The sequence below is a fragment of the Argentina silus genome (assembly GCF_951799395.1).
Source record: "Argentina silus genome assembly, chromosome: 14".
NCBI classification, from domain to species: domain Eukaryota; kingdom Metazoa; phylum Chordata; class Actinopteri; order Argentiniformes; family Argentinidae; genus Argentina; species Argentina silus.
The window spans coordinates 6,716,271-6,731,324 of record NC_139668.1 but is presented as its reverse complement, the minus strand read 5'-3'; the positions used below and the strand labels follow the sequence as shown (position 1 = coordinate 6,731,324).

Here is a 15,054-nt window from a genome sequence, read left to right as displayed (position 1 = left end):
CTCCCGCCACTTGAGAACGCAAGCTGTAGAAAAGTGTCTACTGCTTCTAGTAAAATGGGCAGGACCACAGGTGAATATGCACGATTTGCTTAAATATATCAATAATTTTAACTAGCTATTTGAGGAGAGATGGATAGCCAATGTTCTTTGAGTTTACATTTACCACATATGACTGTCTTTAGACCTCTTGGATGACAGCTCCGATGATGAACCTCTGACGAAATTCCTAAAGAAGCCCAGACAGACAGATGACCAGAATGGGACCCAGACTAGTAAACACATATCTTCAACTCATAGAAGAACACAAGGAAAGATTACATTAGAGTGAAATTGTATAGGGGGTATCGTATACAGTGGCTGTAGTATTCCTAACTTGCTGTATTGTTATTTTCTTCTGCATGGTAAGGGAGGTTAGTTGACACCTCGGATGATGAGCATGATGAGCCCCCGACAAAGATGGTAAAATCTCTTTCAGCAAAGAGGCCAGGAACCAACAACACAGGTAGCAGCAATGATATCCAAAAGACAACCAAGTTTTCAGGTGATATACACCTCTTTAGATCCTCCTTTCTTAATACACCATATTATTATGAATAAAAGCATTGCATTCTTTGTTATGTTAAACAATTGTAGGTTCAAACCACGATGAGGACTCCGATGACAGCTCTGATGATGAACCCTTGATAAAGAAGGTTAGAAAACCTCCGGGAACGGTGGAGAAGACTATTTCACCAGCGACTATTTCACCTGCCAAGGCAGAAAGCCATCACACAGGTGAGAGCAGTTTCTTACTTCACGCTACTACCCTTTGTCAAAAAAAATCCAATTGGGCTTTGGCTAATAGTTCTGGTTTTTCTTTTCTCTCTCTGCTTAATTAGACTCCTCGGGAGATTGCTCTGATGATGAACCCTTGATCAAGATGGTCAGTAGACGCAAGACACAGACGAAGACACCAATCACTACAGCCAGAAAAACACCCACCATTGAAAAGTGCCACAGTAAGGCCCCAAAACCACCTAACAGGAGTAATTTAACTGTATCTGTATTTGTAATGTGTTGTAAATGTTGAGCTGTTTATTTATTGTGTGTTACTGTCTGACCGATCACACCTGTCACACCTGAAGTTCCCCCTGGTAAAAATAAAGATCAGTCTTGTCTATATTATTCTTAATGAAAGGAACACATTATTTGACATGTCTTTGTTGTATTCAATTGTAGGTTCAGACCACGATGAGAACTCTGATGACAGCTCTGATGATGAACCCTTGATAAAGAAGGTTAGAAAACCTCCGGGAACGGTAGAGAAGACTATTTCACCAGCGACTATTTCACCTGCCAATGCAGAAAGCCATCACACAGGTGAGAGTAGTTTTTTACTTCATGTCTCCAAAACCACATAACAGGAGTCATGAGCACGGATTGAACTTTGTACTTTTGTATTTGTCATTTAACTGTATCTGTTGTATGTATTGTAATGTTGTATTTGTAATGTATTGTATATATTGAGGTGTTATGTATTTATTGTGTATTGCTTTCTGACCGATAACCACACCTGAAGTTCCCCCTGTAAAAAATAAAGATCTATCTATCTATCTTACTGTGAAGCACACAGCATATTATTCTTAATGAAAGGAACACATTATTTGACATGTCTGTTGTATTCAATTGTAGGTTCAAACCACGATGAGAACTCTGATGACAGCTCTGATGATGAACCCTTGATAAAGAAGGTTAGAAAACCTCCTGGAACGGTAGAGAAGACTACTTCACCAACGATAATATCATCGTCCCAGCCTCTAAAAATGAGACCTGCCAATACAATAAGCCATCACACAGGTGAGAGTAGTTTCTCATTTCACATGTCAACGCGTTGTAATGGAAAAATCAGTATGTGTAATGACAATGGGTGGTGATCATTAATTGTGTTAGCATATATTCATTTATTGATTGTACTGTGTGATTCTTCTTTCAACTGTTAGAACATTCCAGATGTTAACCTCCTAACCCATAAAGTGACCTTTAGCATACTAGAAACGTATCTGTTTAAACCTCATTTGTAGCATAACAGAATGTACCCCTGCCACCTTTATTGCCCTGATGCCAGGCGGGAGGGAAATAGCCTAGCTAGCAGATGTAAGACAACACATTTTCGTGTGACATTGTATTTACGGCCTGTAATAGAATGGTCATTAACTTGGGGGTCAACTGTCTAAAACTAGTGATGGTAACATTTGAGGAAACACGTCAGTGTCTTCACAAAGTCCAGACTGTTCCTAGGAGATAAAGATGGAAGACTTCCAACTGTGAGACCATTGTTCTTTCAGAGCTGCCCCAGAATGTTATCAAGGATTGCGTATAGATCATGCCACCTGTTTTCAAGGTTGTATATGGATACATGCCCATGTGAAAACCCCTCCCTTTAATCGGACCATCTGAGGGGTATAAAATATGTGTTGTAACTTGTATTGGGGCTCTCTGTTCGTTAGGTGCAGAGTGCCATGCTTGCAACCATTTTAGAAATAAACCTACTAAACAGATATTGTGTTTGTGCATCTTTGCAAAGTCTCACTGAATCGTTAGTGTGGTAATTCCCTAGATTTCTATGACAGCATAATGTCACAAAATCCAATTGGACTAATACTAATACTTGTTTTCTTGTTTTTCTTTTCTCTCTCTGCTTAATTAGACACATCAGGAGATTGCTCTGATGATGAACCCTTGATCAAGATGGTCAGTAGACTCAAGACACGAACGAAGACACCAGTCACTACAGCCAGAAAAACACCCACCATTGAAGAGTCCCACAGTAAAGCTCCAAAACCACCCAACAGGAACAGGCTTATAGGTGAGAAAACAGGTCAGTGGGAAAATAGTGGGGGACCAACAAAGGGCCATCATAGGTATTTGCAAAGACCTTGTCTAGATGTCTCTTATCTTCATGCCTTGAGAGTTTGTTTTGTTGTCACATTATGGCACCAATGGCAGCAATAAGCTGAATTTCTGCCTTGTTTTCTGGTTGCATAATAAGAGTCCTCCGATGACAGCTCAGATGATGAACCATTGATTAAGATGACCAGGAGCTCTCCAGCAAAAGAGAACTTGATGACAATACTGGAGAGATGTGTTGCCAAGGAAGTCACAGAGCGTCATGCCAGTGATAGCTATAAAGACCAAACAAGCAGAGGTCACTCATTCTGTCCAGCAACCTTTTCACAATGTTGAAGACAATGCTGGTAGATCACATAATTCTTGTTACATTTTTCTGTTAACTTGTTGTTTATATTGACAGAGGATTCGGAGGATTCGGATTACGAACCATTGATTAAACGGGTCAAAAAGCCCTCTAAAGCTGTTAAGAAGACCACAACACCAGTAAAGAGGACATCTGTGCCAAGAAAGACTGTCACTCCCAAGAGCCGGGGGAGAAAGAAACCTGACAGAAAGAGCCTCAAAGTTGCGCTAAACACAAGTGAAGGTTAGCAGCTCTTGTTTCAAAGCATGGATTTCCAACATAAAAAATATAAGTTCTTGTTATTTGACTGTTTTGTTTGTTAAGGGTCTTCAGATGAATGCTCAGATGACGAGCCCTTGATTAAACTGGTTGGAAAGGCCTCGAAAGCTGCCAAGAAGACTGTGGTTCCCGGGAGCAGGAAGAGGCCAGACATGGTTAAAAAAATAAAGACCCCCATAGGGGCACAAAATACAAGCAAAGGTTTGGAAGCTTTTTCAGCCCTGGTTTAAATTATAATTTTCTAATGTACTGTATACCATCCAAAATACAGTATATATCTGAATTAAACATTTGGATTATGTTGAGGTTTCTTTTATGTGATATGTTATGTGAATATTTGTGTTCATAATAACAGGGCCTTCCACTGACAGCTCAGATGATGAGCCCTTGAGTAAGCTGGTGCGAAAGTCACCAGTGACCAAGACCTTGATGGTAGTACTGGAGAGATGCATTAATGAAGTCGTCTTGGTAAATAACTTTAGTGTTGACTTGAGGAACACAGGCAAAAGGAGTGCAGGTAAGAGTCCCCCCTCTTATTTCATAGTATACTTGAGGTTGTCTAGACTACACTGCTTTATAGATCCTAACCTCAATAGCTAATGCTGCGTTTTAATGCATTCTTGATTTCATTATTTTCCAGGAGAAGAGAACTCAGCTGATGTACTCTCGTCAAAGATGGACAGGGATCCTCTTGAAGCCTCACCAGAAGAAACTCTGGTAGAGAAGAGACAGACAGCTGAAGACAGCTCTGACGACGAACCTTTGATTAAGATGGTTGTAAAAGTGTCTTAGTGGAAAGAAAACACACAGAGAATGAGATATTGTATATAAAACTGATTTCACTAATATTTTTTGAAAAATTTGTTGTATACACCCCATTTTTACTATTCTCTTTTTTAAAAGTGTTCTTCATGTGAATTGATGATGATCTGGCATCGTCACTTTGAAGTTTGATGAGTGTTATGAAAAATATAAAATGTTATGTTTGATAGGTTATATCATTTGACTACTGGAGGTTGCATGATCAGAGAATATTTATGTCCCAGCAAATGTTGACTCACTCCAAATATAATTGTTGACAATGAAGATAAATGTAATGAATTTGATTAAACTGTGTGACCAAATCCTAACTCCTCACACTTCGAATAGAAGTGAATGCTCAATTTTGTGCAGATGTTCTTGTGTCAGTTGATCAATTAATTGTTTGAGATTAAATTATCAATACAAAATTAAATGTATTTGATGATGTGTGAATTGTCTTCATGTTGTTGTTGTTGTTTTTTATTAGAAGAACAAATCATCTGATATCCTCTTTTAATGAGTGTACCCAAAGAGAGCCTCTGTCTGGTAGCATCCTCTTTGGTAACGGTCTTCTTGATCCTAGGTGCCAACCGCAGACGTGTGCCTACCGATTGGTGCCACAGTAAGTCCATACACTCAGTTGTACTCCGGGTGCCGCCCACCCAGACAGCCAGAGCCGTGGTCTGCTGCCACCTAGCGGTTGTCATGTCTTTTAGCCAAGACTCACTGAGTGAGTGGGTCAGTAACGTTAGCTAGCTAGCTGGCTCCTGCCAAAAAGAAAGCTAGCTACTTCATTAGTTCACGTTAGCTATCTACCAGCACTGTAACTTGCTGATTAACTAAGTATTCTGATGATGCAGTGAATCTCCCCGGTAAGAAATGCATTATAATTTTGATTCGTGAGCTAACATTGCTAGCTAACTAGCTAATGATCAATGGCCATTCAGCTCTCATCTATTCTGTGTGTAAACTGAATGCTATGATCATGATAGCGGCTTGCTAATAACAAATGTGATATGAATCGATATAGCTGTGTTTGGGAAATGAGTGGGCGTGTGATTCAAAGAAAGAACCTCCAGTTCAGGCGATTTTCGAATCTGCTAGGCACCAGCAAGTAGGCAAGTAGGAAGTTAGCTCCCACAATAGCTAGCTGACAAGTTAGTTATCTTGATTTTAGGAGGTTTTTGTTACCATCATCACCTTGAGCTATTAGTATATGCCAGGGTTACTTGGTCTTATATCTCATATGTTATTTGACAGAGACATGGCAGAAATACGATGTCGGAAAACATCTGTGAAGGAGTTGGAGGAAGACGTCAAGGAGCACCTGCCAAATGAGGTTGAACCACACTCGGAGGATATAGGTAGCCTAACCATGCTCTGTAGATCTCAAGATAAATGGTGTGACATGGAAGCGTTTATGTGGGTCAAAGAACAAACGCTTCAAAACTATTTATTGTTCTTTTTAGAGGACACAATCAACCTGAAGGACAAAGGTTCAGAGAATGCAAACACAGAAGTAGGAGATACCTCTGGAGATCAGGAGGAAGAGATGGAACAGAAAGAGGAGGAGGGGGAGGAAGACACAAAGAAAGAGAAAGAGGAGGATGTGTCCAATCCTTCCACTGCCAGAAGACCCAAGAGCTCCAGATGTGAGTAGACCCCTTGTAAATTGAATGACACAAGTATCATATAGAATAACAAAGTGTGTTTGTCTGTCTGAATGTCTGTGTTCGAGAGAGAGAACAGGAGAGAGCCAGTGAGTAAGCGGTAACGACTTGTGCCTGACAATGGTGTGATGTGCAACCTCATTCTCACCCCCACTCTGCAGCGGTTATGCTTCAGCGTCTGGTGAAGCTGTTCTTTGGATGCCTGGCAGCGGTTGCATGTGGCATGATGTACGCTGTGTATCTGTCCACCTACCACGAGAGGAAGTTCTGGTTCTCCAGTAGACAGGTGGGTAGCACATGTCTCAAGTGTAGGTGCTTCTGTTTTCTCTCTCTCGCTCTCCCTCCCTCTCAAGGAGAGAGTGAAGATTCACTCCGGCTCTGCCATGGGCCTAACTAACAGACATACAGACGCTTGCCCGTGTCTAACCTAATCAGCTCTCCCATGTAGGTCTCTTTGTCTTTGTGTCATGTGAACAGTGCTTATTCTGCCTTTGGTTTTTATTTTTCCTTAGGAACTAGAACGTGAAATCACCTTCCAAGGTGGCAGTGGACTCTACTACTACTACTACAAACATATGCTGTCAGCCCCTTCCTTTGAGATAGGTAACTAATGATGTTGTCTCACTTATGGCCCCACACGAACAAGCCAATATCCAATCAATGTCAGTACGTTTTCAATGTTGCACGAATATCCTCTCTCTCTCTCTCTCTCTATCTATCTTTTCTCTCTTTCTCATCATCTCTGTTTTGTCCTCCCATTAATTTGTTGTGGTTTGCTTGCTCAGGGGTGTACGAGCTGACGAGAGACAACAGAACTCTCTCTGGCCAGACCATCAATGCAGTGGAGCGTCTATCTCTGTACCCAGAGCTTGTCACCAGCCTCTTGTACAGGGTCACAGGGAGCCAGGTCAGTCCACCGCACACTGACAAGCCCTGCTTGAATGCATATGAATATCTTTATGAATGCGTTTTCTTTGACATGTTTAAAGTGTATATAATTGCCTCAGTCATTTGAGTGCAACAAAACAAGCAATGATTGCTCAAATGCTGTCTGCCCACCTTCAGCAGAACATCATCACTGTCTGTCTGTGGTTGAATAGCAGGGGATGCCTGTGGAGATCGAAATCGGAGGACTGACTCATTGTAACGCATGGAATGAAATGAGGAATGTTTGATAACATTCCATTCCATTCATTACAATGAGTCAGTCCTCCGATTTCTGATGTGCTATGAGTGTGTAACTGTGTAACTGTGTGCTATGAGTGTGTAACTGTAGTCCTCCTCTGCAGGATGTCATAGAGCCAGTGTACTTCTACATTGGAGTGGTGTTTGGCCTCCAGGCCGTCTACGTCACCGCCCTCTTCGTGTCTAGCTGGGTGATGAGTGGCACCTGGGTGGCTGGCATGCTGGCTGTGGCCTGGTATGTCATCAACAGGTAAGTGGGAGCTGGACACTCACACACTCACACACACACACACACACACACACACACACACACACACACACATTGCCCTTCACAATATTATGGTCCTTAGGACTCAGGTTTTTCGATGGCTCTGTTTGGAATCTGATACTACATACTAAATAGTGGCATACTACTATGTACAGTAAGTATGTACTTCACATGTCATACCCCAGATTCACATTTTTCAGTGAATGCAGTATAACATTGTGGTCTTTCAAGCATACTAGGTGGCTCCTAGTCATACCAAATCATATGGAAGTATGCTGGTTTTAAAAATCAGCCGATGTGATTGCTTTTGTTTATTCCCCTTACTTCTCTCCCCAGATCAGACACCACAAAAGTGGACTACGCCATTCCTCTCCGGGACAACTGGGCCCTGCCTTACTTCTCCTGCCAGGTTGCAGCCTTAACAGGATTCCTGAGTAACAACATTAGCTCTGCCACAGAGGTAATCTCTCTCTTTGCACGTTGCTCAAATTAATAACATGGACTTATCAAATACCTCAGTAATTGAAGTGTATGTGTGTGTGTGTGTGTGTGTGTGTGTGTGTGTGTGTGTGTGTGTGTGTGTGTGTGTGTGTGTGTGTGTGTGTGTGTGTGTGTGTGTGTGTGTGTGTGTGTGTGTGTGTGTGGGAGGGGGGCAATAGCGTGACGCATGCAGTTTGCTGCCTCCAATGTAATTCACCTAAAAGCTGTTTATGGTACAGTATGCTCTCAGGGGAGGCTGGTGGAGGTATAAATCAGAGCACAGGCTCATTGTAATGCATGGAATGGAATGAGGAAATGTATCAAACACAGAGGAAAGGCTCATTCTAATGGATGCAATCACACTTGTCCAATACCCTTTCCTCATTCCATTCCATGCATGACAATGAGCCTGTCCTCCTCCACCAGCCTCCCCTGTTTAAAATATATCTCATCATGGAATGCTCATGTTCATGCCCTGAATGTGTTACGATGTGTGATTGTGTTGCGTTGACGTGACGGTGTGTCGACTCCTCCTGGTGTTTTTAGATGTTTTGTTACCTCCTGATGAGTGCCTCCACCTTCACCTTCATCCTGATCTGGGAGCACAGCCACTACGTGCTGTTCATCCAAGGCTTGGCTCTGTTCCTACTCGACTGCTTTGACTTGGTGCAGCCCCGCAAGGTACACACTAGTCTACACTCTACGCTCTACTGCCCAATTTTGTTCAGCTTGAAATACTGAGATCTTATCACACCGACTCATGCTAATGCCCATGCTAATAGAAGTTGAACACATGCAGATTGGTCTGATACAGTATTGCATGTGTGCTCTCTCTCTCTCTCTCTCTCTCCCCCCTCTCTCTCTCCTCTGATGGACAGATGGCTGACATCCACAAGGTGTACCTGAGCTCTCTCTTCCTGGCCTATGGCCTCCAGTTCCAGAACCCCGCCCTGCTCAGCTCCCCTCTGCTCAGCCTCCTCATCAGCTCTGTGGTCGCCAGGTACTTCCAGGTACAGTTGGCTTCTCTCTCTGACTCAGGAACCGAATGCTAATGGGTTTACACAGGCAGGTATATGTCTGTGTTTGCGTGTAGGCTATGCCATGAGGATGAGCCCGTCATCCGGTTTAAAACAGCCTCCCTAAACCAGCCTCAAAAGTCCAGTTTTCGTTTTCTTGTGGTAATGGACAACAAAGTGCTTCGAATGATCTAATTTTCTGATCTTACAACTGCAATGACGGAACGCTCGTGGTGCTCTGATGATGCTAGATATCCGGCATTTCAGTCCCATAGTCCCACTCAGCCAATATCTCAGTGTTGTATTGCTTGTGATCCTGTTTCAGCAAAACATGAAGATGGGCCCCCTAGTGGCCAGGCTGATGAAGATTTTCCTGCATTTCTATCTGGTCTTCACCACAGGGATTACCTTCAGTTATGTGGTCAAGGTGAGTCTCAACCAGTTTAGGGCAGTTTCTTCAATAATATAATATTGGATAAGAAAGGCAAAGTCCTTTTTCCTGTTCAGATGTTGATGCATATTTGAAGTTAATGGAAAAGGTATTTTCCCAAAGTACATAGCATACAATATAATATTTGATATTACAGTATGTTGAAAAGAAGGAAAATATACACTTTCATGTAATATGCTTCTCAATTGATTTACAGAGATTTATGCCAGTCAGTGAAAGTGACTTCATATTGAAATTTCTTGAAGTGAAATTCGGACTCAACACAACAACGTGAGTTTCAAAACTTATAACTGGCCTGAATATTTGATATTGAGCTATTTATCAATAAGAGAAAGATTAGCTAACTCTCGTCCAGCTTGATTTAAAAAGTCATAAACTTCTTCATAATATACACTCAGCGAACACTTTATTAGGAACACCTTCTCATGGTGGAGGTGGTGTAATGGTGTGGGGAATGTTTTCTTGGCACACTTCGGGCCCGTTAATACCAATCAATCATCGCTTGAATGCCACAGCCTATATGAGTATTGTTGCTGACCCTTCATGACCCTTCCCTTCATGGCCACAATTTACCCATCTTGTAATGGCTACTTCCAGCATGATAATGACCATGTCACAAAGCAAAAGTCATCTCAAACTGGTTTCATGAACATGACAATGAGTTCAGTGTTCTTCAGTGGCCTTCCCAGTCACCGGATCTGAATCCAATAGAACACCTTTGGGATGTGGTAGAATAGGAGATTCACAGCTTGAAAGTGCACCTGAACAATCTGCAGCAATTGCATGATGCAATCATGTCATCATGGACCAGAATCTCAAAGGAATGTTTCCAACATCTTGTGGAATCAATGGCATGAAGAATCAATGGCTGTTTTGAGAGCAAAGGGAGGCCCAACCCAGTATTAGTATAGTGTTCCTAATAAAGTGTTCGGTGAGTGTATGTGGTAATATTAATATTTGTGTACATACGTATAAACTAACAATAAACAACTGCCAAACTTGACATTATTTTTCCTCTTTCTCTCTCTATCAGGGACTTTGTGACCAACCTGCTCCTGTGCCAAGAGTCCTTCCAGACTCCCAGTCAGGATTTTTTCCTGCGGCTGACCCAAGCGTCAGTACTTCCCTTCTACCTGCTGGTCCTCATCATCTGTCTCATGTCCACACTGCAGACCATCTACAGAAGGTTGAGGTTAGCAGCTGCAACTATCAGACTGGGAGAAGAAGCTGCTGTTTTGTTATTGACTTAAAGGTCCAGTATGTCGTTTAGTGTGTTGCTGCCCTGCTGGCCACACTGAACATTTGAAAACGTGCATATGCTATGTTTTCTAATAGAGACAAACATGTGCATATTCTTGAAATAGACACGTAAAGACCAGTGTCCTACCCGACACCAGATTTTAGAAAACACTTTGTTAGGACTATTGCAACACTTTTCACTAAACGTTCTTCATCACGTGGTCTCATTCCTTGATGGCTACCGATTTATCATGGCCATTTAGCACTATTTTAAAGCTGTAAAGTTTTTCTTCCTTTTTCAATGATAGAAATGTTTCAATTTCTATTTTACCATGGTGACAGTGGTGAACCAATGAAAACCAACCTCAGACTTGAAGATGGACGAATAGGAGAGCAGCCGGAGGTCATCTACCATGTTTTCCACAGTCTGCTGTTTGGAGCCCTGGCTATGGTCTTTGATGGGTATGTTCAACAGATACTATAGAGAATGTAATGACCTGTATGTTCATGTGTGATATTGCCCGTCAAACATACAGTACAGTAATTGTACATACAAGGCATATACTGGAAGGCCATCATCCGGGGATTCAAGGGTTGTTATTGTTCAACTGTATGTACTGGATATTGATTGTAGTTTCTCTGCAGGATGAAGTATTTGTGGACCCCATACGTGTGTATGTTCACAGCGTTTGGTGTGTGTTCTCCAGAGCTCTGGATGACTGTGTTCAGGTGGCTGAGGCTGAAGTCCATCCACCCTGTGGTTCTGGTGAGAGAGACCTCTGTCTTACCTTTAGTTGTTGGGTCCAAGGGTCCACACTACTGATATTACAAATAAAGTTATACTCCTCCTGCACACACCTCCTCAAGATTGAATGTTGACATTTTGGTCTTATTGCACTTTGTAGCACTACAACACTTCAATTACAAATCCACCCCTAGCCCCTACCCTAGAAACCCCTGCAGATCTGAGAGGATTGGATTGGTGATAGCTTCAACCTCCCCTCTGATTCGCTGGATGCGAATGTTTTTCTATGGCTCCCACCTATCCCAACCTTTTAGATCTTTAGGAGGAGATAGAGAGTACGGGCTAGGGGTTTATTTGATTTCGGGAATCTCTCTTCATAATGTGAAGATAAAGGTCCATCAGTAACACTATTGATTTGCTTCTTCTTTCACTCACAGGCTTTGATATTGAGCACAGCAGTTCCAACCATCATAGGGTTCAGTTTGTGGAGAGAGGTGAGGTTTGCATCATTTCATCGTACATACAAAAAAAAAACAAGACTGTCAAAACAAGAGATGTTTGTAGCATCTTAAATGAACATTATGTTTCTTAATCTTGACGTATTTCCCTCGCCCTACTTCTTCAGTACTTTCCTCGTGTGATAGCAGAGCTGTCCGAGCTGCAGGAGTTCTATGACCCAGACACAGTAGAACTGATGAACTGGATCAAGTGAGTGTTCCTACACCGTTTCCTACACCGTTTCCTACACCGCCACTGCCCAGTCATTAGCCTCTGTTTGATAGATAGCAGCACCTTGTCAAGGAAAGTTACACAGTATCTCCCTGTGAGTTTGATAAGACTCTTCTCTCCCACCTGTTTCTCTCCTCTGTCCATCTCTCGTTCCTTCCGTCTTTTTCCTCCCTCCACTCCAGGTCACAGGCCCCGATGGCAGCTGTGTTTGCGGGAAGCCCAAAGCTGTTGGGGACAGTGAAGCTGTGTTCAGGCTTGACTGTGACCAGCCTGCCTCTCTACTCTGAAGTTGACCTGCTGAGGAGGAGTGAAGATGTAAGTAGGATAGATGCTAAGTGGGATACTTGGAACGACCCTACCCTTAACCTTAGCAAACCCTAATTTTTAAGGACAATTTCACAAATTGTCACCACGACTCAACAGCAATCATTAGTGGTCTTTGTTGCCTAAATAGCCAGAAAATCGACAAATATTCAAGCAAATGAGTGAGAAAATAGAGAGTGGTGCCAATGAAGGGGTCAATTTCCTATTGGCCTTTACATTATACCCACAGAGAATGTTCCCAGGCAACCGGTTGTTAGTCCAATAAAAAAATCAGTATTGGGTAAACCAGGAAGTTTATCCAGGAAGCTATATGGAACTAAGTGAAGCTCATTGGCGCCACTCTTCTGATATACCACTCTGCCTCTCCCTTATTCTCTCTTCTCTTCCATCATTTGAAGCATGCTGTCAACAAAAGCATTTGGTCCTTGACTGTATTCCTTTGTTGTTGTTCAACAGACGTATCAGGTCTATGCAATGAGGTCTGCGGAGGATGTGTACAAGATTCTGACCTCACACAAGACGAGTTATATGATCATTGAAGAGTCCTTGTGCAACGAGCTGACCCACACCAAGGGCTGCAGGATCAAAGACCTGCTGGACATCGCCAACGGCCATGTGAGTACCGTACGCCCACTCCCTAGAGCACTTCACCATCTAAATCAATCAGTCAATCAATCAATCAATCAAATGTATTTGGATAGCACTTTTTACAAAGACGGTTTGTTTAAATGTGCTGTACAACACGAACAATATAAACAGTTAATACAATATGAACAAACACCCGACTGAAGACCCCTCCAAAAACATACTTTCAGTACACATGCATTGATGTATTTCCACATTAAACTGATATTTCTTTGTGACACGTCATGACACGTGAATCATGAGTGTTCTCCCTTTGCATCCAGGTGGTCTACGACAAGGGAGAGATGTACTCCTTCTCCAAACATGGCCGATTCTGTCACGAGATAAAGATGAACTACTCGCCCTACACAAACTACTTCACCAGGGTGTTCTGGAACCGGTCCTTTCATGTGTACAAAGTCAACTCTGTCATCTCCTTCCAGTACTGATGAAGGCTTCGTCTTAAAACCCCAGGGCCAACACTGTCTGTCTGTCGGTCTCTGAAGTGTCTGTTACCACAGTACGATGCAATATCCCTTATGCAGTTGGTTCTCATCAAGTTTGCAGAATAGACATATCTAGTATTCAGGTCCTCCTTTGACATTCTCCTGGGGAATGTGAATTACTAGATATTCTGCACAATTGCAAAGAGAAAACCACACATGGAAATCAAGCGAGATTCATGAGCACACCACAACATTGCTCCTCCAAACATTGCATGTGGTTCAACTTTTAACGCGAGGGGGTTTTAACGGTCAAGTATGCCATGTCAATCATTGTACTGTATTTAGTTTCCCCCGAACAAGAATAACTGTGACATAAGCGGAAGTACATGTAAGGTCTGCATTCTCTGCTTTGTTTTTTTTGTTCTCTCATGGTCATGAGTCTGACACACATGCAGTGCGTGTGTGTGTGTGTGTGTGTGTGTGCGTGCGTTGCTTTTTTAACAATTTGTTTAAAGACTACTGCTTTGTGTACTAGGCGCTAGGGACTCATCTCGCTGTGCTGACTTGTTTGCCTGTGTGGTGTGAAAGGGAATGGGCCAATAAGGATGAGCAGAGCTCACCTCGAAAGCCTTATAGGGTAGTGATGGCAGGCTCTGAGGCTACCCAAGTTATGTTTATGCTTTTCCCCCCATAGGCCTTTTTCATGACGCCTTAGCCTTTACATGTATGTAAAATGTTCACTCAAATGATTAAGTATCGTGGTGTCATTTATAATGATGTTTGAGTGACCCCTTCACATAACCCTTGGTCTCACCTCACTGGTTATAGCATGCCAGTCAAATCAATATGTCTGGAAATTGCCTTTTTATTGTGGTTATTTCAGAAGAAGGCTACAATAAAAGTATGATGTCTATACACAATGTAACATTTGTATGATATTTGTCTCAATAGTGTTAATATGCTCTAGTACTGAACTGCAATGACATTTGCAAAGCTGCTATATCTGCTGATTCCTTCCTCCATGTATGTTTTGGGATTTTAGTGGAGACACATAATTATGACTATGCATCTTTGAATAGATTGCCTGTCCCTTTGTAATTCAGTATAAGGATGTCAAACTTATTTGAGGGGTTGGAGGGGTTTCTTTCACCTCTACACTGAGAACATCAACAATTATGTTGTGCCTTTTAGGGAAGATGATGTTTAAATGATGTCACCTCATTTATGTCCATGTCCAAACCATGAAGAAAAAAAGAAAAATGGTTCATAGATACTCATTCTTTCCTGGAATTTGGAATTTGTAGAACTACTGTGAAAATTACATGTTCCTGGCATAATAAAGTTGCTACAAACTGAACTGTGTGTGAAAATGCGTGTGAACGTATTGTAGGCTAATCGATTGTATACGAGGCATACGTATAATGCATGTAGTGTACGTATGAGTATGCAGTGAAGATAATATACATATTTCATCAATAAGACGCACTCAAAACAGGTATATATGCAAGTGCCTTTTGGATGGGATGCGCAAAACCGGCGCATTCATGAACGACTTGCGGTTGCGG

General features: G+C 42.2%; 2 protein-coding genes across 2 annotated transcripts; both read left to right on the top strand.

Annotated features, from left to right (window-relative positions):
- The first annotated feature begins 21 nt into the window (after positions 1-21).
- On the top strand, positions 22-4,749 carry LOC310815513 (uncharacterized protein). The gene is made up of 13 exons (XM_083685324.1): positions 22-70; positions 183-272; positions 407-502; positions 634-774; positions 879-998; positions 1,219-1,359; positions 1,672-1,836; positions 2,687-2,845; positions 3,029-3,184; positions 3,290-3,475; positions 3,557-3,712; positions 3,867-4,028; positions 4,152-4,749. Exons 1-13 carry the CDS (start codon positions 55-57, stop codon positions 4,301-4,303), a joined length of 1,740 nt encoding a protein of 579 aa, XP_083541450.1. The 5' UTR covers positions 22-54; the 3' UTR covers positions 4,304-4,749.
- Positions 4,750-5,043: 294 nt separating this feature from the next.
- Positions 5,044-14,832, top strand: LOC310815146 (putative C-mannosyltransferase DPY19L4). The gene is made up of 20 exons (XM_083684801.1): positions 5,044-5,184; positions 5,573-5,676; positions 5,782-5,964; positions 6,144-6,268; positions 6,495-6,585; positions 6,768-6,889; positions 7,272-7,417; positions 7,772-7,895; positions 8,462-8,596; positions 8,794-8,925; positions 9,257-9,358; positions 9,579-9,652; positions 10,416-10,574; positions 10,964-11,083; positions 11,267-11,387; positions 11,804-11,860; positions 11,992-12,074; positions 12,278-12,410; positions 12,876-13,034; positions 13,328-14,832. Exons 2-20 carry the CDS (start codon positions 5,577-5,579, stop codon positions 13,490-13,492), a joined length of 2,331 nt encoding a protein of 776 aa, XP_083540927.1. The 5' UTR covers positions 5,044-5,184; positions 5,573-5,576; the 3' UTR covers positions 13,493-14,832.
- The last annotated feature ends 222 nt before the right edge of the window (positions 14,833-15,054 follow it).